The sequence below is a fragment of the Eschrichtius robustus genome, chromosome 18 (assembly GCF_028021215.1).
Source record: "Eschrichtius robustus isolate mEscRob2 chromosome 18, mEscRob2.pri, whole genome shotgun sequence".
NCBI lineage: Eukaryota > Metazoa > Chordata > Mammalia > Artiodactyla > Eschrichtiidae > Eschrichtius > Eschrichtius robustus.
Window position 1 is genome coordinate 19,968,465 of NC_090841.1, and position 25,158 is coordinate 19,993,622.

General features: G+C 39.7%; 1 protein-coding gene across 2 annotated transcripts; it reads left to right on the plus strand.

Moving 5' to 3' along the window:
* Positions 1-278: 278 nt before the first annotated feature.
* MED4 (mediator complex subunit 4) lies at positions 279-19,831 on the plus strand. Of its 2 annotated transcripts, XM_068527075.1 has the most exons (8): positions 279-449; positions 9,390-9,425; positions 10,729-10,795; positions 12,885-13,055; positions 14,805-14,862; positions 15,689-15,775; positions 17,278-17,409; positions 19,191-19,831. In XM_068527075.1, exons 1-8 carry the CDS (start codon positions 325-327, stop codon positions 19,361-19,363), a joined length of 849 nt encoding a protein of 282 aa, XP_068383176.1. In that variant the 5' UTR covers positions 279-324; the 3' UTR covers positions 19,364-19,831. The 2 variants fall into 2 exon arrangements, with proteins under 2 accessions (XP_068383176.1, XP_068383177.1); XM_068527076.1 differs by lacking the exon at positions 9,390-9,425 and having other exon boundaries at positions 280-449.
* The last annotated feature ends 5,327 nt before the right edge of the window (positions 19,832-25,158 follow it).

Below are 25,158 nucleotides of genomic sequence, written 5' to 3' on the forward strand. Positions count from 1 at the left end.
CAAGAGGCAGGCCATTATGTAATTCCCTCAAATGCTTAAAATCCGTTGAGCAGAAGCTTCCCATTCCAGCTTGAATAACCTAAGGCTTAGGAGACCCTGACCGCGATGGACCCCTGTTCTCGGTTTGGCTCTCGCTCCAAGGGTTAGACCCGAGAAGCCCTCGCTGCCCAGCAGATGGCGCTGGGGCCCGCAGGGCACCTCCAGGCGCTCAGGGGCGCTCCCGCCCGCCTCTCGTCCCCCGTCTTGGTGACCCTTCCTTCCGCTTGCCGAGCCCGCCCCTCCACGCCTGCGCGTACTTGCGCGGACGCTGGCCCGTGGCGGGGAATGGCGGCGTCTTCCAGTGGCGAGAAGGAGAAGGAGCGGCCGGGCGGCGGCTCGGGAGCTGCAGGCGGTAACAGCACACGTGAGAGGCTGCTGTCTGCGCTGGAAGATCTGGAGGTCTTGTCGAGGTGAGGCCGTCGGCCTGAGGGCCTGGCTGGGGCTGGGCCGGGAGGACTGACTCGGGACCCCCGGCCTGTCTTGGGCTGGTTCCCAGGGCTTGGCGGGGAGGGCCGCGCTCGGGGCTGCGGCGCACGCTCCCGAGGACAGTGCACGAGGGTCGGGACGTGGGCCCGCAACCCTCAGGGGCTCGGACGGCATATTCCCCCCTTAGAGGACATTTTAATACTGACAGTGACTCTGGAACCCCAGACTGTCAGAATCGTAGCGAACCTTAGAGGTCGCCGGGTGTGAGTCCCTTCGTCCACCGACACTCGACAGACATATCAGGAACTCCCCTGGGTGCCGCGCGCTGGGAGACGGTCCTGCGGGGGAGGCTAGATGTCGACGAGGAGGAGCTCAGTGTCAAGGGGGAGAGACTTACGTGTCAACAGTGACTGTGGTGCGGAGCTTGTTTTGATAGGTAGTTAGGGCAGGCTTCCTGGAGAAAGGACTGCATGGGACGAATGAGTCCCGCAGACCCACTAGGCGGCATGTGGCTGGAAGAGCATGTGCAAAGGCCTGGAACAGGAGCACGCATGACTTGGTGCTGGAATTACCAGTTTGGGGTGGCTGGAGTGCAGCGTGTGTGGCAGAGGTAGGAGATGAAATTGGATGTCCTCCTCCTTATTCTGCCATCTTTCATGGTACTCTGTCAGATTGAAGCGTTCCTTAGCTCCAGTGCATTCACTTGGATGTTAAAATTGTTCTGGTTCTTCGTCCCAAAATGTTCCCATCCCCATTGTCATAATTAATTCTTAATGCAGCTTCCCTACAGTTTCACTTGCCTTAATGCTTCTGCGTTTTATCCTTCTATATTACCCGAGAGCAGAGCTATCTTTTTAAAAAGGCCTCTGGTATTACTTTTTTGCTGTAGAATATTTGGTAGCTTCCCACTGCCCAGTGAAGTAAAGTTCATACTCTTTAGCTTAGCGTGCAGTAAAGCCATTCTCCACCCCTGTTAATCCATCTCGTTGTCCTTATTTACTGCCGCATCCCTCTGCCTTCGCATGCCCTTTATTCCAGCCTCGGTGAATGCTCCCTATTCTCAAGATAGAGAACTTGAAAACTTCCTCATCTTCAGTACCGTTTTTACTCCATCTCCAACTTGATGAATCATTCGTTTATCCTCCAGAATCCAGTTCAAGTGTCACCTTTTCTGTAGTCAACATTCTTTGACGTTTTAGAATAAGTCTTACATACAGGCATACCTTGTTTTAATCCACTTTATTGCACTTTGCAGATGCTGCATTTTTTACAGGTTGAAGCTTTATGGCAACCCTGTGTCAAGCAAGTCTATTGGTGCCATTTTTCCAATAGCATTCTTTTAAAATTAATACTGTTTTTATTCTATTTATTTTCTAAACTTTCTTTTTTAAAATTTATTTTATTACGATTATTTTCTTTAATTTTTATTTTATATTGGAGTAAAGTTGATTTATAATGTTGTGTTAGTTTCAGGTGTACAGCAAAGTGATTCCGTTATAAATATATATCTGTAACCAAGTCCAAGCTCCTACTGCTCACCACATGACAGGCTAATAAATCAAGAGATGAGTTGTTGGGGGTTAGGGAATAGAGACTTTATTCAGAAAGCCAGCAAACCGGGAGGATGCTGGACTCATGCCCCAAAGAACCATCTTGCCTGAGTTAGAATTCAGGCTTCTTTTATACTTAAAGGGGAGGGGCTAAAGTCAAAAATTTAGGTCAGCCTCCTGAGGGAATGTGTTCATTTCTTCCTCCCTGCAGTCATTCGCAGGTAGGCCTGGTCAAGATGTTTCCCGTGAGCTCAACAAAGGTGTTTTAGCTTAATGCTCATTACCTGGGAGGCAGGGCTCCCAGAGATGGGCCGTTATGTATAATTTAAGCTTATAGGCAATGTCTCTTTAGTAATTAACTTGTAATAGAATACAAAGTTTCTTTCTTATTACATATTTTTCTTTCTCAGATTCTTTTCCCATATAGGTTATTACATACAGAGTTCCCTGTGCTATACAGTAGGTCTTTGTTGATGATCTATTTTATATATAGTGGTGTGTATATGTTGATCCTAACGTCCTAATTTATCACCCCCCCACCTGTCCCATTTGGTAACCCTAAGTTTGTTTCCTAAGTCTGTGAGTCTGTTTCTGTTTTGTAAATAAGTTCATTTATATCATTCTTTTAGATTCCACGTATAAGTGATATCATATGATATTTGTCTTTCTCTGTCTGACTGACTTCACTTAGTATGATAATCTCTAGGTCCATCCATGTTGCTGCAAATGGCATTATTTCATTCTTTTTTATGGCTGAGTAATATTCCATTGTATATATGTACCACATCTTCCTTATCCATTTGTCTTTTAATGGACATTTAGGTTGCTTCCATGTCTTGGCTATTGTAAATACTGCTGTGATGAACATTGGGGTGCATGTATCTTTTCGAATTACAGTTTCCTCTGGATATGTGCCCAGGAGTGGGATTGCTGGATCTATTTTTATTTTTAGTTTTAGTTTTTTAAGAAACCTACATACTGTTCTCCATAGTGGCTGTACCAATTTACATTCCCACCAGCAGTGTAGGAGGGTTCCCTTTTCTCCACACCCTCTCTAGCATTTATTGTTTGTAGACTTTTTGATGATGGCCATTCTAACTGGTGTGAGGTGATACCTCATTGTAGTTTTGATTTGCATTTCTCTAATAATCAGCGATGTTGAGCATTGTTTGCAAATATTTTCTCCCGTTCTGTGGGTTCTTTTCGTTTTGTTTATGGTTTCCCTTGCTGTGCAAAAGCTTTTAAGTTTGATTAGGTCCCATTTGTTTGTTTTTATTTTCATTACTCTAGGAGGTGGATCAAAAAAGGTCTTGCTGCTAGTTATGTTAGAGAGTCTTCTGCCTATGTTTTCCTCTAAGAGTTTTATAGTATCTGGTCTTACATTTAGGTCTTTAATCCATTTTGAGGTTATTTTTGTGTGTGGTGTTAGAGAGTGTTCCAATTTCATTCATTTACATGTGGCTGTCCAATTTTTCCAGCACCACTTATTGAAGAGACTCTCTTTTCTCCATTGTATATTCTTGCCTCCTTTGTTGTAATTAACTGACCATAGGTGCATGGGGTTATTTCTGGGCTTTCTATCCTGTTCCATTGATCTGTAAATGTGTCTTTGTGCCAGTACCATACTGTTTTGATTACTGAAGCTTTATAGTATAGTCTGAAGTCAGGGAGTCTGATTCCTCTGGCTCTGTTTTTCTTTCACAACATTGCTTTGGCTATTTGGGGTCTTTTGTGTTTCCATACAAATTTTAAGACCTTTTCTTTTAAAGATCTGCAAAAAATGCCATTGGCAATTTGATAGGGATTGCATTGAATCTGTAGATTACCTTGAGTAGTGTAGTAATTTTGACAGTATTGATTCTTCCAATCCAAGAACATGGTGTATCTTTCCACCTGTGTCATCTTCCCATTTCTTTCATCAGCGTCTTATAGTTTTCGGAGTACAGGTCTTTTGTCTCCTTAGGTAGGTTTATTCCTAGGTATTTTATTCTTTTTGATGCAATGCTAAATGAGATTGTTTCCTTAATTTCTGTTTCTGATCTTTTGTTGTTAGTGTATAGAAATGCAAGAGATTTCTGTGTATTAATTTGTGTACCCTGCAGCTTTACCGAATTCATTGATGAGCCCTCATAGTTTTCTGATAGCGTCTTTAGGATTTTCTATGAGTAGTATGTCATCTGCGGTGGCAGTTTTACTTCTTTTATTTCTTTTTTTCTCTGCTTGTCATGGTTAGGGCTTCCAAAACTATGTTGAATTAAAGTGGTGAGAGTGGACATACTTGTCTTGTTCTGGATCTTAGAGGAAATGCTTTCAGCTTTTCACCGTTGAGTATGATGTTAGCTGTGGGTTTGTCATATGTCTTTATTATGTTGAGGTAGGTTCCCTCTATGCCCACTTTCTGGAGAGTTTTTATCATAAATTGGTGTTGAATTTTGTCAAAGGCTTTTTCTGCATCTGTTGAGATGATCATATGGTTTTAATTCTTCAGTTAATGTGTATCACACTGATTGATTTGTGGATATTGAAAAATCCTTGCATCCCTGGGATAAATCCCACTTGATCATGGTGTATGATCCTTTTAATGTATTGCTGGATTTGGTTTGCTGGTATTTTGTTGGAGGATTTTTGCATCTATGTTCATTAGTGATACTGGCCTGTAATTTTCTTTTTTTGTGATATTTTTGTCTGGTTTTGGTATCAGGGTGACGGTGGCTTCATTAAATGAGTTTGGGAGTTTTACTTCCTCTGCAATTTTTTGAAATAGTTTCAGAAGGATAGGTGTTAACTCTTCTCTAAATATTTGATAGACTTCGCCGTGTAGCCATCTGGTCCTGGACTTCTGTTTGTTGGGAGTTTTTAAATCACAGTTTCAATTTCATTACTTGTGATTGGTCTGTTCATATTTTCTGCTTCTTCCTGGTTCAGTCTTGGGAGATTGTACCCTTCTAAGAATTTGTCCAGTTCTTGTAGGTTGTTCATTTTATTGGCATATAGTTTAAGAACAACTAATGGTTAATTGGAAAATACCTCACTTACTACTTTTTGAGCCAGTTTTTTCCACTTGCTTGAATTCTGGGTCTCGTTCTGTTTGAAATATTCCCTTGAGCTCTTTCTTCTTTTGGGAGAATTCTCACCAGAAGCCCAAGTCTAATACTTGATTGGCTTCTAGCATTTTTGCTAAGGAATCTTGATGACACTGATGAGTGTGAAATTAGTCGAGTTAAAAACCACATGGTATGGATGGTGGTAATTAATTTTTCTGTAAATATGTTGACTTTGTGAAGAAGTAACACCCCCTTTGGGAAGCAATGGATGCTGCCTTTTGTTCTGAGTAGGTCTTAGTCTGAGAATTTCAAATCTTTGCCTTAGTATAACCAAAGAACTATTACATCTCACCCTTCTACTCTGGAGCCCAGTAAATTCGTTTCTTTTCTTAGCTTTACTTGCTGTAACATAATTTGTCTGTTTTGCTGAGTAACCCTAGTATATATTTCATGTCCACCAAGTTCAGGAACTGTGTTTCTGAGCCTGCCCATTCAGTATAATGGTCTTTGAGAACATCTCCTACATTGGACAGCCCAGTAGTCAGTCTTGAGGTCTTGCCTCTAGATTGATTGGCTCCTGGGCTGTCTGTCTGTGGTGTGTTTACTTGATGCTGTCGGTACCTGTAGGAGTGCCTATACTTGGTATTCATGTACTCTTTGCTTGAGATAGCATAGCTAAGTAATTTATCAGTTATGTTAAATTTGAGACTAAATTGAAATTCTCTTGTATCTAGATTTGACCAGCTTATCCCTCTCTATATTTGATTCTTGATTGTCAAGTATAGCATTTTCCGTTTGATGAAGTGTATTTATCCATTGAAATTTTGAATCATTTAAATTTTCCTCAAGAACCTCAGTGTTTCTGAAACTTTCTCCTTCAGCTTTCCAGTTGTACATGATCACCTGAGGTGCTGAGTTCTCTTTTGCCTCCTCTAAAAGAAGCTGTAGTTCTTCTGCTTCCCATTCTCCAGGAATGCCAAAAAGACTTGGATTTCTCGTTAATTTGTAGTCCTCCTCACTGAATCTGTTGACAGGTTGGTTAAAGCCTTCTTCTTTTTTGAGGCGCTCTGCTGCCTGTGGTAATAGCCATTGTCTTAGAAGTTCATTTTTCTTTTTCTCCGATTTTCTCATGCCGTACCTGCCACATTATTTGTTCGTCTCTAACGAAAGACTGGGTGACAGTAGGTAAGTGAGAATTTCTCTCTTTTATAATCCTGAGAATGGTTGTTGGTGGTGACGGAAGAGATGTCACTTTGGTTTGCCACCTAAGACTCATTGGAACCCCACCACAGAAGGAGGCTGCTCCAGTATGATTGGCTTCCCAAAAGGTCCCATTCTGTGGCCAGTCACACATAGATACTTATACTGATTTTGTGATATGTGACGTTTGTCATCATCCTATGAATGAAGTTTTTCTCTTTGCATTTTTAAGTGAAAAATGAAAAATCTCATTATTGTAACCTCTTGACTTTAGAAAGTAGTGAGTGTGAAATTTGGCATATATTTTTGTACTGTTACCTGACTACAGAGCCTTTTAGTGTATTATTGGGGTGGCCAAAAAGTTCCTTAGGTTTTTAAGTAAAAATGAAAGACACATTTTTCAGTTTCACCAAGAACTTCATTGAACACACCGTATTCACCCTTTTGTTCCACTACCTTCTGCCATTTTCCAGGCAACTTCATAATTCCATCTTCCCAAAACTTTTTATCTTTTTAAGCAAAGAACTGTTCCAGGTGCCTTTTACAGTCTTCCAGGGAATTGAACTTTCTTTCATTAAGAGAATTTTGTGAAGACCGAAATAAATGGAAATCTGAAGGTGCAATGTCTGGTGAATACCGCAGAGGAATCAGAACTTCCCAGCCAAGCTGTAACAGTTTCTGCCTGGTCATCGAAGAAACATGCGGTCTTGTGGTATCCTGATGGAAGATTATGCGTTTTCTGATGACTAATTCTGGAGGCTTTTCGTGCTTTCAGTTGGTCTAATTGGGAGCAGTACTTGTTGGAATTAATCGTTTGGTTTTCCGGAAGGAGCTCATAATAGAGGACTCCCTTCCAATCCCACCATATACACAACATCACCTTCTCTGGATGAAGACCGGCCTTTGGTGTGCTTGGTGGTGGTTCATTTCACTTGCCCCACGATCTCTTCCATTCCACATGATTGTACAGTATCCACTTTTCATCACCCGTCACAATTTGTTTTAAAAACGGAACGTATTCATTACGTTTCAGTAGAGAATCACATGCGGAAATACGGTCAGGAAGGTTTTTTTCGCTTAACTTATGTGGAACCCAGACATCAAAGTGATTCACGTAACCAAGCTGGTGCAAATGATTTTCAGCGCTTGGTTTCGATATTGTGTGCCAGCTATCTCTCGTGTGGTCTAACGTTGTTTGTTCTCAAGGAATGTCTCGATTCGATCGCTGTCGACTTCAACTGGTCTACCTGACCGTGGAGCATCGTCCAGCGAGAAATCTCCAGCACAAAACTTCACAGACCACTTTTGACATATTCGATCAGTCACAGCGCCTTCTCCGTACACTACACAAATCTTTTTTTGCATTTCAGTTGCGTTTTTGCCTTTCTTGAAATAATCAAGCATAATGTGCTGAAAGTGTTGCTTTTTTTCTTCCATCTTCAGTATTAAAATGGCAACACAAAAATTCGCCAGTTTTGATAAGTGTTTTTTTAAATGCACGCTGACATGACAGCTGTCACAGTACAGTCTAACAAAGTTGTTTCGAATGAAGTTAAAGACCACTAAGCGCTGCTAGAGCCATCTATGGAAAAAACCAAACGAACCTTTTGGTCAGTCCAATACTTTGTAAGATGTAATAGAATCAGGTAGTCTGCGGAGGAATTTAAAAAATAGAAACCTGTAGGTAGATTGTAGTCTAAAAAGTTTCTTTTAACCTGTTTGTAACTCAGAACTCATTGTGGAACAGAAACCACGTTGATAGGAGTCTTGAGGTTTCCCCACCAGCCTATTAATTGTTTACCTGGGGCTTCCCTGGTGGCGCACTGGTTAAGGATCCGCCTGCCAATGCAGGGCACGGGTTCAAGCCCTGGTCCGGGAAGATTCCACATGCCGCGGAGCAACTAAGCCCTCGTGCCACAACTACTGAACCAGCACGCCTAGAGCCTGTGCTCCGCAACAAGAGAAGCCACTGCAATGAGAAGCCCGCGCACCACAATGAAGGGCAGCCCCCGCTCACCGCAACTAGAGAAAGCCCGTGCGCAGCAATGAAGACCCAGTGCAGCCAAAAATAAATTAAAAAAATGAATTAATTTAAAAGAAAATTGTTTACCTGAAGTGTAGTATCACAAATAATATAGGACCTAACCCTGTGTAAGTTATATTTGTGTGGAAATGTGGGAGGATTCTAATTTGGCATGCCAGGAGTACAGCTGCTTCCTTTGTAGCGGCACGGGCCTCCCACTCCTATAATGAGAGAGAGGACAGGGGGTCCTTCAGCCTCTTTTCACCCTTGGAGTGGACAAAGGTTTCCACTTTGTCCTAGATAGTTAGTGAAGAGCACTGAATCTTACAGACCTCTCCCTCCCTGTACGCCTCTGCCTAAAGTAAACCCTTGTAAGGTTTTCTGTTGATTTATGCTCCCAGATTGGCAAGAACGGGTCATTCTGCGTCTCCCACCATACCCCCAACCCCTCACCACCATCCCTTCCCCCACAGAAACCAGCTTTTATATAGGCCAGGGGTTATCAACTCTCTCCATCTCATTAATGGGGTACAGAAAAGGGCTAATGTAACATGCTGTTTTCATAAAATGTCTGTTTAATCCATTAGCAAGTCCTGTCAGCTCTGCTTCCAAAATATATCCTACATCTGTCCATGTTTCCCCATTTCCATTACTAAATCCTAGTGGCTAGGACCTAGTCAAAGCCAGTGTCATCTTTTGCCTGGGACACTACAAAAACCACCTAACTTGATTCCCTTTCTAGCTCTCTTACAGTCTGTTCTCCAGATAGTTCAGCAGTTGTTTAAAAACGTAAATCAGGTCATGTCCTTTGCTTGTTTAAAATAATCCAGTAGCTTCTCTTTGCACTTAAGAGTGAAATACTAATCCTGTACCCTGACCTACAGAGCCCTACACAATCCAGCCCTCCCCCTCCCTCTCTCTTTCACTCCCTCCCTCCCTCCATTGTCCTTATTTTGTATCCTGCTCCCTGGTTGCCTGCTGTGCTCTGGCCACATTTCCTCAAACCCATCTTTGAGCCAGTGAGCTAGCTGGGTCTTTTACCAAGCACTCTTTCCTCCCACATCTCCTGGCTGGCTTCTCTTGTTTAATTCATGTTTTACTTCACAGATATTCCCATAGAGAAACCTTCCTTGACCACCCAGTGTAAGTAGCCAAACTACCTCACCGACACTCTCTGGTTTAACACTCTGCTTTATTTTCTTCCTAACCCCTGTCACTCTGGTTTTACTTATATAGTTTTTTGTCTTCTCTATTAGAATTTAATTGCCATTGTTCACTTTACTAACCCAAGCATCTAGAAAATGCCTGGCACATAATAGGCACTCAAGAAATATTTGAATGAGTGAATGAAGACTTTTCATTCCCTTATCTACTTTTTTCATTAATTAGGTAATTAATTCATACATAATGGTGTATGGGAGGGAGGTTGAGTCCAATTGGCACCATCCACTAAAATAGCCTGAGGCTGGTGAGCGGAAGGTGGAACTATGAAGGTAAAAATAGCATGGTAGCCAGTGAGAAGGTACAAACCCTGGGCTGACTAGTAGTGTCAGGTAGTTAATTGTGAAGCTGTCCTCTCCTGGATAATTTCTGAATTAAGTCCCATGTATCAACAGTTTTGAAACTAATATATAGAATATTACCTACTACACATTTTTTCCCAATCATTCTTCTGTTTTTCATGTAGAAAATTAGCATATTTAACAAATGAGCATTCTAGAAATATATGGTTTATTATGTGTAGGTATCCCTCTTAACTGATACCTGTTTGGTTAATTTAAAAATTTGCAGGTGAGGAGTTCTGTGTCACAGCTACTCAGTTCTGCCGTTGTAGTGGGAAAGCAGCCTTAGGCAATATGTAAATGAAGGGGCGTGGCTATCATCCAAGAAAAGTTATTTACAAAAACCACAGATGGGCTGCATTTGGCCTGTAGACCCCTCATGTAGGAGTTTTTCTTGCATAAACCACGCATAATGCATTGTCTGCATTTTCTAGTTCGGTTTTTTTAAAGTGAAATGAGCACTTGGACACTCATCAAGCAGTCTTAGGGCAGGGTCTTGCTGAGTTTTTATGACTTTACTTCTCCTGGTTCGATAGTTATTCTTTGCAAACCTCTGTTGAGTGTTTCCAAGCTTAGGTTTTTATAGAAACAGTTTTTCCTATTCACAAGCATACTTCATTTGTATTTATATGCTCAATGTTAATTTATACAGTTATAGTAATAGTAAAGTTTGAATAAATGGGTCTGGTAATGAACACAGCTGAGTCTTGGTGAGAATGCACTGTGCCGGTGAGAGCTGAAGTCCACAGTCAAAGTGGCCTGTGGGGCAATAGCTCTGAGTACTCAGCTTGCTGTGGGTACCGTGAATCCAGCAAGTCAGTCAGGTGGAGATCAGGTAGAGGCTCTATTGTATTTACTTTGCAAACTTTGTTTTTGTCTCATAGAGAACTTATAGAAATGCTGGCGATTTCAAGAAACCAAAAGTTGTTACAGTCTGGAGAGGAAAACCAGGTAAGTGGTTTCTTTTTGAATTAAACACAAAAAACCTCCATCATTTTTACAATTTCCTATTTATATTTACTTTGTGTGAGAACAGGAAGATCAGATTCTATTAAATTATTAATTGCAGTTTTTAAATTGATATTTTTTTGCATCATTTAGGTAAGATATAATTGACATGTAATATTGTATTAGCTTAAGATGTATATCATAATAATTTGATATAGGTACATAATGCAAAGTGATCACCACAGTAAGTTTAGTTAATGTCCATCACCTCACATGGTTAAGTTTGTTTTGTTTTGTTTTGTTTTGTTTTTTGGTCACACCACGCGGCATGTGGGATCTTAGTTCCCCAAGCAGGGATGGAACCCACGCCCCCTGTAGTGGAAGTGTGGAGTTTTAACCACTGGACCACCAGGGAAGTCCCCAGTTTTCTTTTCTTTTTTTTTTTCTTAAACAAATTTTATTTATTTACTTATTTATTCATTCATTCACTCATTTATTTATGGCTGTGTTGGGTTTTTGTTGCTGCGCACAGTCTTTCTCTAGTTGTAGCGAGCAGGGGTTACTCTTCGTTATGGTGCGCAGCCTTTTCATTGCGATGGCTTCTCTTGTTGTGGAGCACAGGCTCTAGGGCGCATAGGCTTCAGTAGTTGTGGCACACAGGCTTCAGTAGTTGTGGCACGTGGGCTCAGTAGTTGTGGCGCACGGGCTTAGTTGCTCCGCAGCATATGGGATCTTCCAGGAGCAGGGCTCGAACCTGTGTCCCCTGCGTTGGCAGGTGGATTCTTAACCACTGTACCACCAGGGAAGTCCTTTCTCTTCTTATGATAAAAACTTCTAAGAAAATTGCAGGGAAAGTGGCAACTTTTCATGTACCTGTTGACCATTTGTATGTCTTTGGAAAAATGTCTATTCAGTTCCTCTGCACATTTTTTAAGAACTGTTTTAAGTTGTTGAGATTTACTCTCAGCTGTTTTCAAATTTACAGTACTGTATTCTTAATTATAGTCACGATGGTGTACGTTATATTTCCAGAACTTATTTATCTTATAGCCTGGAGTTTGTACCTTTTGACCACCTTTACCCATTTTGCCGCCTTCCCCCTGGCAACCACCAATCTGAGCTCTTTTTCTATGTGTTTGGCTCTTTTTACATTCCACATATAACTGAGATCATACGGTGTTTGTCTTTCTCTGTCTGACTTATTTCCCTTAATGTAATGTTCTTAAGGTCCGTCCATGTTATCCCAAATGCCAAGATTTCCTTCTTTTTTTGTGGCTGAATGATATTCCTTTGTGTGTGTGTGCGTGTGTATAGATTTACATCACGTTTTCTTTATCCATTCATCCATTGATGGACACTTAGATTACTTCCATGTCTTGGCTATTGTGAATAATGCTACAGTGAACATATGAGTGCAGGTATCTTTTCGAAAATAGTGATTTCATTTCCTTTGGATAAATACTCAGAAGTAGAATTGCTGGATCATATGGTAGTTCTAATTTTAATTTTTTAAGTAACCTCCACACTTAATGGAATGTTTTCTGCAGTAGTTGCACCAATTCAGATTCTAAGGGTTCCCTTTGTCTCCACATTCTCACCAACACTTGTTATCTTTTGTCTTTCTGATTATAGCCGTTCTAGCTGGTGCAGGGTCATATCCAGTTGTGGTGTTGATTTGCACTTCCCTGATGATTAGTGATGTTGAATACCTTCTCATGTATTTTTGGCCATTTGTATATGTTTGGAGAAATGTCTATTCAGTTCCTGGTGTCAGCTAATAAAATCATCTCAAATAAATTTTACCTTCCCTGAGAAATGAATAAACCTGCTCATTTTGGCATATTGCTAGTTCTGAAAGATTTGTTTTATTTTGTGTGAAAGAATAGCATATAATTAGAAAAAGCAGAAAACCTTGACATTAATCTCTTCTAAAATAATTATAGGTAGGCTGTTTTTAACAATGATTAGTAAATAGTACTTTGAAGGTGTTAAAACTTTATGGACTAGCCAATTCACGTGTGGATTCTTCGTTTCATGGGAATGTAGTTCTTCAGTATTCTGTTGTCTGCTTTAATCACCTATTATCTGACAGGTCCTGGAGTTGTTAATTCATAGAGATGGGGAATTTCAAGAACTAATGAAATTGGCACTTAATCAGGGAAAAATCCATCATGAAATGCAAGTTTTAGAAAAAGAAGTAGAAAAAAGAGACAGTGATATTCAGCAACTACAAAAACAGCTAAAGGAGGCAGAACAGATACTGGTAAGTTGATAGAGGCTGGTTCTTAATGTAAAAAAGGATATTATTTACTCTTATTTCTGAAAAATAAATCTATTATCACAATTTTGAAGTGGTAGAAAACTTGAATTTCCAAGTCTAAAAGTGACCCCTTATCACTTTGGTTAGATGAAAGACCATGTCATTCCCTTTTTTTTTTTTTAATATTTATTTATTTTATTCGTTGATTTTATTTATTTATTAGGCTGTGTCTGGTCTTAGTTGCGGCACACAGGATCTTTTCATTGAGGCGCGCGGGCTTCTCTCTAGTTGTGGCACGTGGGCTCGAGAACAAGTGGGCTCTGTAGTTGCAGCACGAGGGCTCTCTCATTGAGGCGGGCGAGCTCAGTAGTTGTGGCATGTGGGCTTAGTTGCCCCGCGGCATGTGGGATCTCAGTTCCCTGACCAAGAAGAAGATGGATTCTTTACCACTGGACCACTGGGGAAGTCCCTCCCTTTTTAATTACTGTTTTCTGATAGTCTGCATTGCTTTTGAACCATATTTTCATTATTTGAAGATTGCACAAGATTGAATTAATAGAAATGGGAAGTTCTACTTTTATCCTGTCCTAAGTTTTCATTTGTTAATAGTCTAAATCTCTACTTCAGTTTTAGAAATAATTTTTGAAATCAGTAAAAGCATATACCAAATTTATAAATTGATTAAAATTTACATTTATTTAGTCTTCCATCCTAAACTAGATGGGATTTGGATATATGTTAAGGACTCTAGTTTTTCCTTTCTTGTTCTTGGCTACTATTTCAAAGAGACAATTTATTTGTTATTATTTGCTCAGTTATTTCACTAAATACTAACTAATGTAATTGTTATGTGGTGGTATTGTAGGAAGAGCTGAGTTTGCTTCTCATATGGACCAGACATTGCTGGCTCTTCTCTAGATTAGATTTCCAAAAGACAGTGAACACAAGGACTATAAAGAGACTACATTTTATGATTTAGATAGTGGCGACTAACAGTTATTAAGTACTGGTGCACCAGGCCCTGTACTTTGCACTTTATGTGTATTATCTCAATCTTCATAACAATTATATGAGGTCAGTACCGTTATTCTATTTTTACAGACAAAACCATGATTTTAAATGAATACCTACCTTGCCCAAGAGGTAAAAGTTGAGAGATGGAACATAAACCTAGATCTCTCTGACTCCGTACTCTTAACCGCTGTGTTATGGTGGAGGATGCATATACTAGGTTAGCTTCATTTTACACTTTAGTTTGCCTTTGCCCAGGGGAGGGTGGGTGGAAGAGTTCATCATAATAGTCATTGAGCATGGAGGTAATGGTAACGTATAAATGAATGAGACTATCCAAGAATTTATCTTGTAAACTAGAAAAAAAAATTTTTTGGTATTTTATCCTTGAACTAGATATAAGAATAGGATGCTTTGGGAGTAGTACGTGGTCTGTTTTCTGCCTGTTTATGATGGATGACATAAAGAAAAAATGGTAGTGAACAATCCAATTTACATTTTGTTTCTAACAACTAACTTGTGTATGGAGACTGACTCATAAATGTTTCTTTTTTTCATTGACTGTAACTGATACAAATGATTCCCAAGTGGTGGTTCAGAATATTACAAATAAATTGTGGGGATTTCCAAATTTTGCATATTGTTTCTATGGGATAAATGATTTTGTGAATTTAGCCAAAAACTGGGCTTGGTATAGTTTTGAATAATCCATATTTCTTTTTTTAATGTTGTTTAAATTAGGCAACAGCTGTTTACCAAGCAAAAGAAAAACTCAAGTCAATAGAAAAAGCAAGAAAAGGTTAGTACTGTGGGAACACTGAATGACTTTCGGAAAAATCCAAATTTTGGTTTCAAGAAACTAATGAGAGGATTATTGGTAATCATTTGCTGCTGTTGAAAAGTTTCCAATAAATTTTCATTGTAAAGTGCCTGCTATGTTATAGCACTATGCTGGGCATTGCTAGGGAGGTGTCACATTCTTTTTCAGGTTATAAGAAGCAATAATAGAAGTTACGGCTCTTACCCAAATGTGCAATAAAGACAGTGTGTTTTTTAAATTGTTGGGAGAAGAGAATATGGGCTGGAAGCAAATGAGATTTGAAAGACACCGTGAAGTCAGAACTAGATAAGGCTTTGGGGTGTGTGCACATGTAGTGGTGCTTCTAGAGGCTCAGCATGACTTCTTGTCCTGTCCTGCTTCTCTCTTTAAAAGGCTTCCATTTTGGATCTTTTAGATTGCATACTAAAAGTCAGAATTATAATGAAGACTTTGGTTACTTGCTTTTAATGATTTGTGGGTATGATTTACATCTAACTCGCCTCTTGTCCTATTTTAGATTAACTACTGTTAATGTTTGGTGTGTGTTCTTCCAGATTTTTCTTAGATCTGTAATACATACGTAACAAGAACAATACAAATACACGTATGACATATATTCTAAAATACAAACCAGGTTGTGCTATACATATTATTTACTAGTGTACTTTTTTACCTAATGAATATATTTTAAGTATGAAGTGCATCTGTGATGTGTGCAGTATGACTTGCATCTGTGATGTGCGCACTGACAAACTTGTATGTTGACTAGGCTGAAATGTTAACGCTCTCCTCCTGACTCTCTCAGGTGCCGTCTCCTCTGAAGAAATAATTAAGTACGCACATAGGATTAGTGCAAGTAATGCTGTGTGTGCCCCACTGACTTGGGTCCCAGGTAAAAGTAATTCTCTTTTTACTAGATATATGTGGTTTTGAAAATTCTTAGGTGACTGTACACAAAAATAGGAAGAAAAGATTTAAATATGGAATGTATTTATCCTTAGAAACATGTTTCATATTTTCACATCTTTAGTGTCTTATAAGTGATAATATAGGCCAGGGGTTTTATCATTGGTTTTCTACAAAGTTGTTGCCACTGGGAACTGTGTTTCTTTCCTTTTTTAAAAAAAAAATCAGTAATAAATTAATAAATTTTAAAAGTATAATACGTGATGATTCTAAAGCTATAGATTTATATACCTGTAAAACCCAGGCTGGCCGGAAGCTAACTTGTTTGAGCCATTAAGATTTCCACAAGGGGTCCAGCCTGAGAAAGAGACAGTCCCAACTCTTAGGGGATAAAGGTGAAGCACTGGACACCCAGCAGCAGACACACAGGACTGCTGAGAGCTGGAGTAATTAGAAATAGCAGAGAGAGAAACAAACTGCCACATATATATATATATATATATATATTTTTTTTTTTTTTTTTTAATTTATTTATTTGGTTGCATCAGGTCTTAAGTTGCGGCACGTGGGCTGTGGCATGCCAACTCTTAGTTTCCCTGTGACGTGTGGGATCTAGTTCCCTGACCAGGGATTGAACCCTGGCCCCCTGCATTGGGAGCGCAGAATCTTATCCACTGCGCCACCAGGGAAGTCCCTTGCTACATATGTTGACAGCAGAGACCTCAGGTAGAGCAGCAGCAGCCTTTTGGGAGGAATGGGAGGTAGTTATCTCAGCTCTAGTCACTCCTGACGGTGGTGTTTTGCCATACCTGAAACACTAAGGGTAGCTGCAGTTTTGGAGGATAAATCATCTGGAGTTGGTGAGAAAATATTACCAAAAAATTGGTCCAAATCTGGCCAAGTTTTCATCAACCCAAAACTAAAAAGTGTGCTTTCATGATTGGAAATGAACGTTATCGGCTCCTGATGCTCCACTGGAATGTTACAGGAATTAGCCTGCCTTCCTCCCTCCGTTCCCGCAGCGTGGGGCACGTGGGATCTTAGTTCCTGGACCAGGGATTGAACCCGCGCCCCCTGCAGTGGAAGTGCAGAGTCCTAACCACTGGACCGCCAGGGCGGTCCCCAGGAATTAGTCTTTAAATTACGTGATCAAAGAGGTTGGTTAGGAAAAGGTTTTAATTTAGAAGACTTAGGATTATACTTTTCTTACTTTGTCATTTGGAATGTTTGCTTAAATGAGAGACTTTTCTTTTTTGCATATAGAGAATAGTGTATTATTGTGAAGATCTAGAGAAGAAATAAAAACACATGTATTTAAAATTTTAATATATTATGTCTTAATAACAGTTGATAAGATGACCTTCATATTCCAAAATTGAAAATGTGGCTTGAGTTTTTCAAAGTGAACCAAGGAAAATCAATATTTCAGAGAAGGTATCAAAGCTTATTTTCATATGTGACTTAATTAAAAGCAGTCTTATTTTTTAGGGGACCCACGGAGACCATACCCAACTGATTTGGAGATGAGAAGTGGATTACTGGGCCAGATGAACAACCCTTCCACTAATGGAGTGAACGGTCATCTACCAGGGGACGCACTTGCAGCAGGCAGATTGCCAGGTAACGTTAACCAGAATAATGCTTTCAAACAAAGGTTTTTTTCAGAAATGATGAGGAAGACAGAGATCTGAACAAGTTTGAGGGTCTGGACCCAACTCATTTTAGTTGCTAGGTTCTCTACCAGTTTATCCTCCTCTCTGCTTCCTCTAGTTTAAAGACTGTTCTAGATGGAGGCTGTGAAATTAGAATAAACTGATTTTATGTGCCATTTTCCCCAGGAATTAGGCTTCTCATTAACTAAGCTCCAAACATAGCTTTTTAAAATGAAATATACTTTATAAACATAATAAGATGTATGTATGTTCAGTTTAAAGAATACCAAGTGAGCACACTTGTGAAAAAACCCCAGATTAACAAAGTGACTAACAAAGCTTTTTATGGGTGTTTTAATAACTAAATAGAATATCATTTTTTGTGAGACTCAGCTCATTCTGAACTTCAGCCTTCCTCAGGTTTTGCATATAGGTTTGTACTGTTCTTATATTTATTTTATGTTCCCCATCTTTTACCTTTTGTAGGTGACTTGTTTTGTTTTGATCTGGTAGAACATTTTAAAAGTTTTTTAAAAGGCATAAAAAAGGGAAAAATTAGTCTTTTTTGAGCAATCACTTTTAATATTTTACATATTTCATGTTTTTTCCTGTATTTTTTACATCGCTAAAAACATACTGTAGATAATGCTTTTTTATGCTTAACATTTCATTGTAAGGCTGTCCCTGTGTTATTAAAAATGCTTTTATAAACATCGCTGTTGTTAACTAAAGTACAAACTGGGAAGTCGCTGTGCATTAGTTTCCCTTGGTAACTCCTCATTTTTCTCACTGTGATTGTACTGTATCATAATATGCCTGTCAGGTCCAGGCAGGAGGCAGAAACCACACCAGCAATATGAAGGAAAATTTAAAGAACTACTGAGTGGTAACCAGATACTAACTACTGGATGGTAAAGAGAACTATATTTTTTAAATGCAGTAATAACAGATGCAGGGAGCAGCTACTACGTGTAGGATGAGGCAGATACCCAAGGAAGGGACCGACTGAGAAGAGGCTCCCCCCCATCCCAAGGCTGATATTCAGTCCTGAGTGGAAAAGGTGTAGCTCTGGCCTGCTGGATGGCAGAGAAGTTAGATGAGGTGTCACAGGCCAGAGCTGGCAAGTAGGAAGTTATCCACTAGGGTCCCTGGGAGACTAGCTGGGAATTCATCCAACTGGGATGCCACCGATGTCCTAAACACCCACGAGGCACCACAGGAGGGAAAGGCAGGATCCCGGAAGGGAAGCCTGTTCCTCCTGTGGAGTCCTTGCAGTGCCCTCTACTGACAGAGCTTAACATTGTGGCCACTGGCAAAGGAGAAGTGTTTTCAGGGTCCAGGGAGAAGAGTGGAATTGAAGCTTAAGAGGCAGTTTAAACTGGAATACGTAATATAGTGTACATTAGCTATTTATAATATATATGGAGAGAATATATAGAAAGTACTGTATATGATGTATTATATATGTGCATAAAATATGTATAGATATGAGACATTCGATTTGAAATTGTGAACGTCTTGAATAGTGACTACAGGAAAGTATGATTTAAAAAAAATAAACCATAGAGTCTAGTTACTAAAACATCACATTTCTCCATGATAAATTTGATTATTAATTTGGCCAAATGTATATTTTGATTTCTAGCCTTTAAGAAATTTTACTTCAGATTATTTGCATGAAGGAAAGTATGACTAAGAAGTAAATTATTAGTAGAAATGTTCTCGTGTGTGCTTCTTTCTTTTCTCCAGATGTCCTTGCTCCACAGTATCCATGGCAGTCAAATGATATGGCAGTGAATATGTTACCACCAAATCACAGTAGCGACTTTGTGTTGGAGCCTCCAGGACACAACAAAGAAAATGAAGATGATGTAGAGGTTATGTCAACAGACTCCTCAAGCAGTAGCAGTGACTCTGATTAAAAAAGCGTAAGACAAAACATACGGAATTGAATACTATCAAATTCTGTTCCTTAAATAATTGCAAACCTGTAAAAATAGCCAGGTGATAATTGGCTATAGTGGAATTGTGCTGCCTATTAAAAATCACAGTGGACTTGCTTTTTAAAGCCAAAAATCATGGCTTCAGTTCTAAACCACTACGTGAATATTTAGAGAAGATCAAAATTTACTGTTGGAAAAAAAGATTATTCAGTTCAGTGCCGTCTTGTTCTGTTCCAGTTGTGTTGGACTTGTGCATAGTAGTTCTGGAAATAAGATTTTAGGGAAATGACCCATGTACGTATCACTAATAGGCCTCCTGGAACTATTAAGAAAAGCATAAACAAAGGCAGCAGATCACTGAATGTGCATCATTAACTCAGCATAACAGAAACCCTCATTTGAAAGTAAAGGCTGTTAGCTTCTGTCACAGGAACAGGAGAAATCGTCTCAGTTTGTACTATTTGTAATTATTGTATATTTTGTAAACTCACTTTTGTTTGTACTTTCTATGCTTTTTTTTTAAAAATTATACTTTCAGCATAGGTAGGATATTTCTGTAAATCCAGTTGCATTTTGTACATACTTTAGAATTTGGAGGATCTGAACTAGTTAATACCAACTTTGGTAGGTTTCTTAAAGGCACACACTGCCATTCTTAGAAGAAATAAAATGAAGTAGTTTTTTAAATGAATTGAAAACTTACCATAATGTCATAACAAGCATAACAAATTGTATGAAAGGTTTTAGAATGGAAAACACTCTCTGGCCTTCACCTTCCCTCTTATGGCAGTTCCCAGAAGGAATCACTTTTAACTTCTGGTGGTTAACCTCCATGTTTAAATAATATGCTTATACAGCTACATTTTGACTTATCAGTTTTAGACAGTATTGCACCCTTTACTCTTTTTTCCTTATCTTTTGTGGAAAATTTAGCAAATATGGTTCAGCATAAAGGAGACACAATGAAATTAGCATTCTACCCAGAGATCATATCAATTAACATTTTGGTGTAGACTTTTATCTTAAAAAAAAAATACACATTATATACATTTTGTTTGAAAAAAATGAGAATATTGAAAAAAGAAAAAGCATACCCCATATGAAGGATGTCAGACTTGTGCAAAGCACAATGGCCATGTTGGTTACATTTTAACTGTCTTGAAAGTGGTATTTCTCAAAATCTGGCCACAAACCAAGTGTATCCAAATTACTGTGATGGCCGTTAGAAGGCAGATTCAAGAACCTGCCTCTTACCTGCTGAATGGGAATCTGTGAGGCCTTCACATCCAAATCTAAGTACTGGGACCCTAAAGCCTTTAAGATCCCTGTCAGTCACTGCCATTCACAGTTCAAAAATCTTAGCACCTCTTCCCTCGAGGGGTTTTTACTTATAAACCAACACAGACTAAGAACATAAAAAAAATAAACCCAAACGGAAAAATAGGACTCAAGAATATATAGATTCCTGGGCTTCCCTGGTGGCGCAGTGGTTAGGAATCCGCCTGCTAGTGCAGGGGACACGGGTTTGAGCCCTGGTTCAGGAAGATCCCACGTGCTGCAGAGCAGCTAGGCTCGTGCGCCACAACTACTGAGCCTGCGCTCTAGAGCCCTCACACCTAGAGCTGGTGCTCCAAGACAAGAGAGGCCACCACAATGAGAGGCCCGCGCACGGCAATGAAGAGTAGCCCCTGCTCACCGCAACTAAAAAGAAAGCCTGCGCACAGCAACGAAGACCCAACACAGCCAAAAAAAAAAAAAAAAAAAAAAAAAATTCCAATAAAAAGAAAATAGAATATATAGAGTCCTTATGAGTGTTGATGGATCAGTGGATTAGAAAACAAGTGGAAATTTCACATGTACCTCAAAGAAATCAAGCTGCTGTATACATGCTCACTTGGCGTTTATCCGTACAGCTCTACAACCCCTCATCCAAAACCCTCGGGTCTAAATGTATCTCAGAACTTGGATTTTTAAAAATATTCTAGAAAGTTAACAGGACTTATATGTTATATAATACCTCCAGCAAGATCTGAAGAGGCATCTTATAAATTAAGCACATTAAACTTTCATTTTAAGGCACATTTCACATACACGTCATTTAGCGATTTCCCCCCAAACACAGGAACTTGTCCTCATTATTCCTCACTGTTTGTTTGTTAGTAAACGGACATTTGGATTTCAGCTTCCCCCACCTGGTTTTGGACTTTGTGCAGGTCTTTAACCTCCAAGGCAACTCTGTTTCTATTTCAGACTCTAGCGCCTCTCTCCCTACACCTATAGAGACAGCTCTCCTTTATGTCCCTACAAAACCTGGAACACAGAATTTGCATTCCCTTCTCTGAGTATGCTCAGCACTACTTGTCTTGTTGCAGCCCAGGACAAGGACTAGTTAAGAACTACTAGAAGGTCGATTTTTCATTCAACCAGCACACACTGGGCATTTAGTACTCCCAGTCACCACTGGCTGCTGTGTGTATAATACACACAGTCTCCAGCCTGAAGTTTACTTTTCCTGGGGAGGCAAGCAATCAACAGAACACAGCATGGCTTGTGCTGCAGTTCACAGGCACTGAACCCAGCCCAAGACTGCAAATAATCAGCGGTGGTGCTCAGCCACGGTAAATACCCCGAGAGTCACACCTGATCCCTGAGATGTGGACACGTTTCCTCTTCATTCATACAAACAGTGCTTATGCAAACTATGCACTATAAATGAGCACCTATTTTCAGCCATTTTTAAGGAGAAGGCTGATTTGGGAGCATTTTATCTGCAGAATCTATTACTTCACAAGTGTTTTGGGAGTGAATTCAACCCATTAGAAATTAAACCAAGTTATACAAGAAGGCAAAAGTAGATGACTTCAGAAGAACACAAGTGTCACATATCACTTAAGCCTACAGCCTCACTAATTCAAAAGCCACCACTGAAGTTAAACTGCAGTAGCAATAGTGTAAGGCGTGGTATGTGAAAGTCAGCCTGGTTGAGTCCAGAAAGCTTCACAGAGGAAGGGACCCTTGAAGTGCAGTATGAAAAATTGGTAAGGTTTTGTTGAGGCAGACTGAGGGTGGGAGTGACATTCAGTTCACAAGGAGCTGCAGACACACTGGCGAAGTACACTTGAGGAAGCACAAAGAAATACACCTGGAATGTAGTAGAGTGAAAAAGTGATGTGGATATGGTGGGAAAGTTACTTTAGAGAAATTATGAAAGACCTTGCATGTCAAGTTAAGGATTTTTCATACAAGCGATGGGGAACTTCTCAAGGAGTTTGGGAAGACAAGAGACACGACCAAATTTATGATTCTGAGAAGTCATTCTAGGAGTACTGTCAAAGATAAGTCAGAGGGTTAAGATGGTAAATTTTATGTTGTGTATTTTACCTCAATCCATCAGTCAGTCTGAGGATACAGCTGCAGGAACAGGAGAGAAGATGATGAAGGACCTGGACCAGGGGAGAGGCAACCGGGACAATGTGATGAGGATGGATCCAAGAGACATGAAAGAAACAGAATGGACAAGACAGAGACTGCTTTATGTGGGGAAAAGGAAACTAATCTGAGCAACTAAGCAGATGGTAGAGGCATTCCCTTCGAGGAATACAAGAGGAAATTCAGTTTGTAATGTATCAAGTGAGAAGGACAGAGAAAATCTCACCTAGAGATGACTGGTGTGTGATTGGTGAGTGATCTGGAGTTTAGGAAAAAGGTTTGAGCTGAAGATAATGTTGTTTGGGGAGCCATCAAACAATAGGTGGAAAGTGAATCTGTAAAGAAAAACAGAAGAATAGAGGACAGAATACCAAGTCAAACAATCTGGTGATAACCTTGGCTTGCTTGCTACTTCCTCCTGGTTGCCCATAAATTGTTCTGGTAAATAAAATGAGGAGTGATATAACTTAGTGCATATAAAGCTATTAAGCGACATTATGCAGAAAGCCAAATAACTTAAACATTTTGAACATAAAAATGGGAAATCTAGAATGGGAATTTGGCATTAAGGAAGTGTGATAGATTCAATTTACAGTGTAAATATTATTAAGCATCTACCACAATATTTGGCACATAGTAGATGCAAATTAAATGGTTATGGAGGGCCTTAACGTGTTCAATTTCTTGAGGTACATAAAATGGAAAGCTTGGTACACACCTCTCAGTCAATGCATACTGTTATTTTTAATTTGCATTTTTCACAAGCACTACTCAAGTGCAACACTGATTTCTAAGTACAACATAAATAATTTAAAAATAAAAGAGAGGCAGCATCAATATATGATTGAGTTTATGTTGGAAGACTTTGTTTCCTTCCTTACAGATGACTCCCTGAGCTCTCCTTCTCCACGATCCCTAAATGATCCTTGATGCCCCAAAGAAGAGAATATTTCATCTGAAGGAACATTTGCCTTATTTGGAAAGCTGGCAGTCCAGATAGCAAAGAACTGCCTCTTCCAAGTTCGGATCTCAGGGAGGCCGAATTCACATCATGCTCTGCTGGGCACACCTCTGCTCGGATGTTGTGAAGGTCAGTGTAGGAGCACTTGCCTATCTTGGGATAAAGGACACCTCGGGGCTTGATTTAGCATATACATGAAGAGCTATTTCACGCTTGCCAGTATCCTGGCAGAGTGAGGTATAGACATTTCATGAGAATACTGCTAGTAGTCAGTATTAGTTTTTTCTATTAAAGGCAATTCTCAAAACATTTAAGAATTAACTGCTTACTTAAAGAGCTTTAAATCCTGCTCTGGTCATTCACTCTTTTAGAGAAATATTTACAGAGTGATTATTGGATGCCACTGAGCACGTTGGGTGCCGACTAAGTGCAATCCCCCTCTAACGTGAAACTTAGCTTTTTACTTTTTACTATAAATAAGGGCCCAGGTTGGTTTTTTTCTTTTCATTGAAATAGACCTTCATGTCTAATTTGGTGAATTTAAAACAAACAAATGGAAAACCTCACAAGCTCCTAATGAGTTTGTCTACTACAAATTGAAAAGTAGCAGATACAGAAAAAACTCCTCAGGTTTGTGATAAGTTTCTGAAACTATAAAACACCTGCTTGGATAAGTACTGGCATAAAGACATATCTCAGTGAATTCCCAATCAACTATACTTGGGATAAAGCCATGGAGGAGTTTCATCTACAAGGCTGCCTGGGTTCTTATCAAGCCTCCCATGTCTATCATTTAGGGAGGAGCCAGGGACAAACAGATTAAGTCAGTTGAGGAAGGGAGTAAAACTAATGAGCAAGCAACAGAAGGATATGGAGTAATCAAATAGGAGTAGGAAAAACTGTGAAATTCATTAGTTCAAGGAATATACACTAATTCCACTTGAGCTCCTCTCACACTCTTAAAAAAAAGTCTGTTAAAATAAAATAGAAAATGAGATTTGTAAATGGTAAACTATACAATGTGCACATATAACTTTGAAACAGTAAGCAATTAAGAAAACAACTTGGGCTTCCCCGGTGGCACAGTGGTTGAGAATCTGCCTGCCAATGCAGGGGACACGGGTTCGAGCCCTGGTCTGGGAGGATCCCACATGCCGCGGAGCAACTAGGCCCGTGAGCCACAACTACTGAGCCTGCGCGACTGGAGCCTGTGCTCTGCAATAAGAGAGGCCGCGATAGTGAGAGGCCCGCGCACCGCGATGAAGAGTGGCCCCCGCTTGCCGCAACTAGAGAAAGTCCTCGCACAGAAACGGAAGACCCAACACAGCCAAAAATAATTAATTAATTAATTAATTAATTAATTAATTAAAAAAAAAAAAAAGAA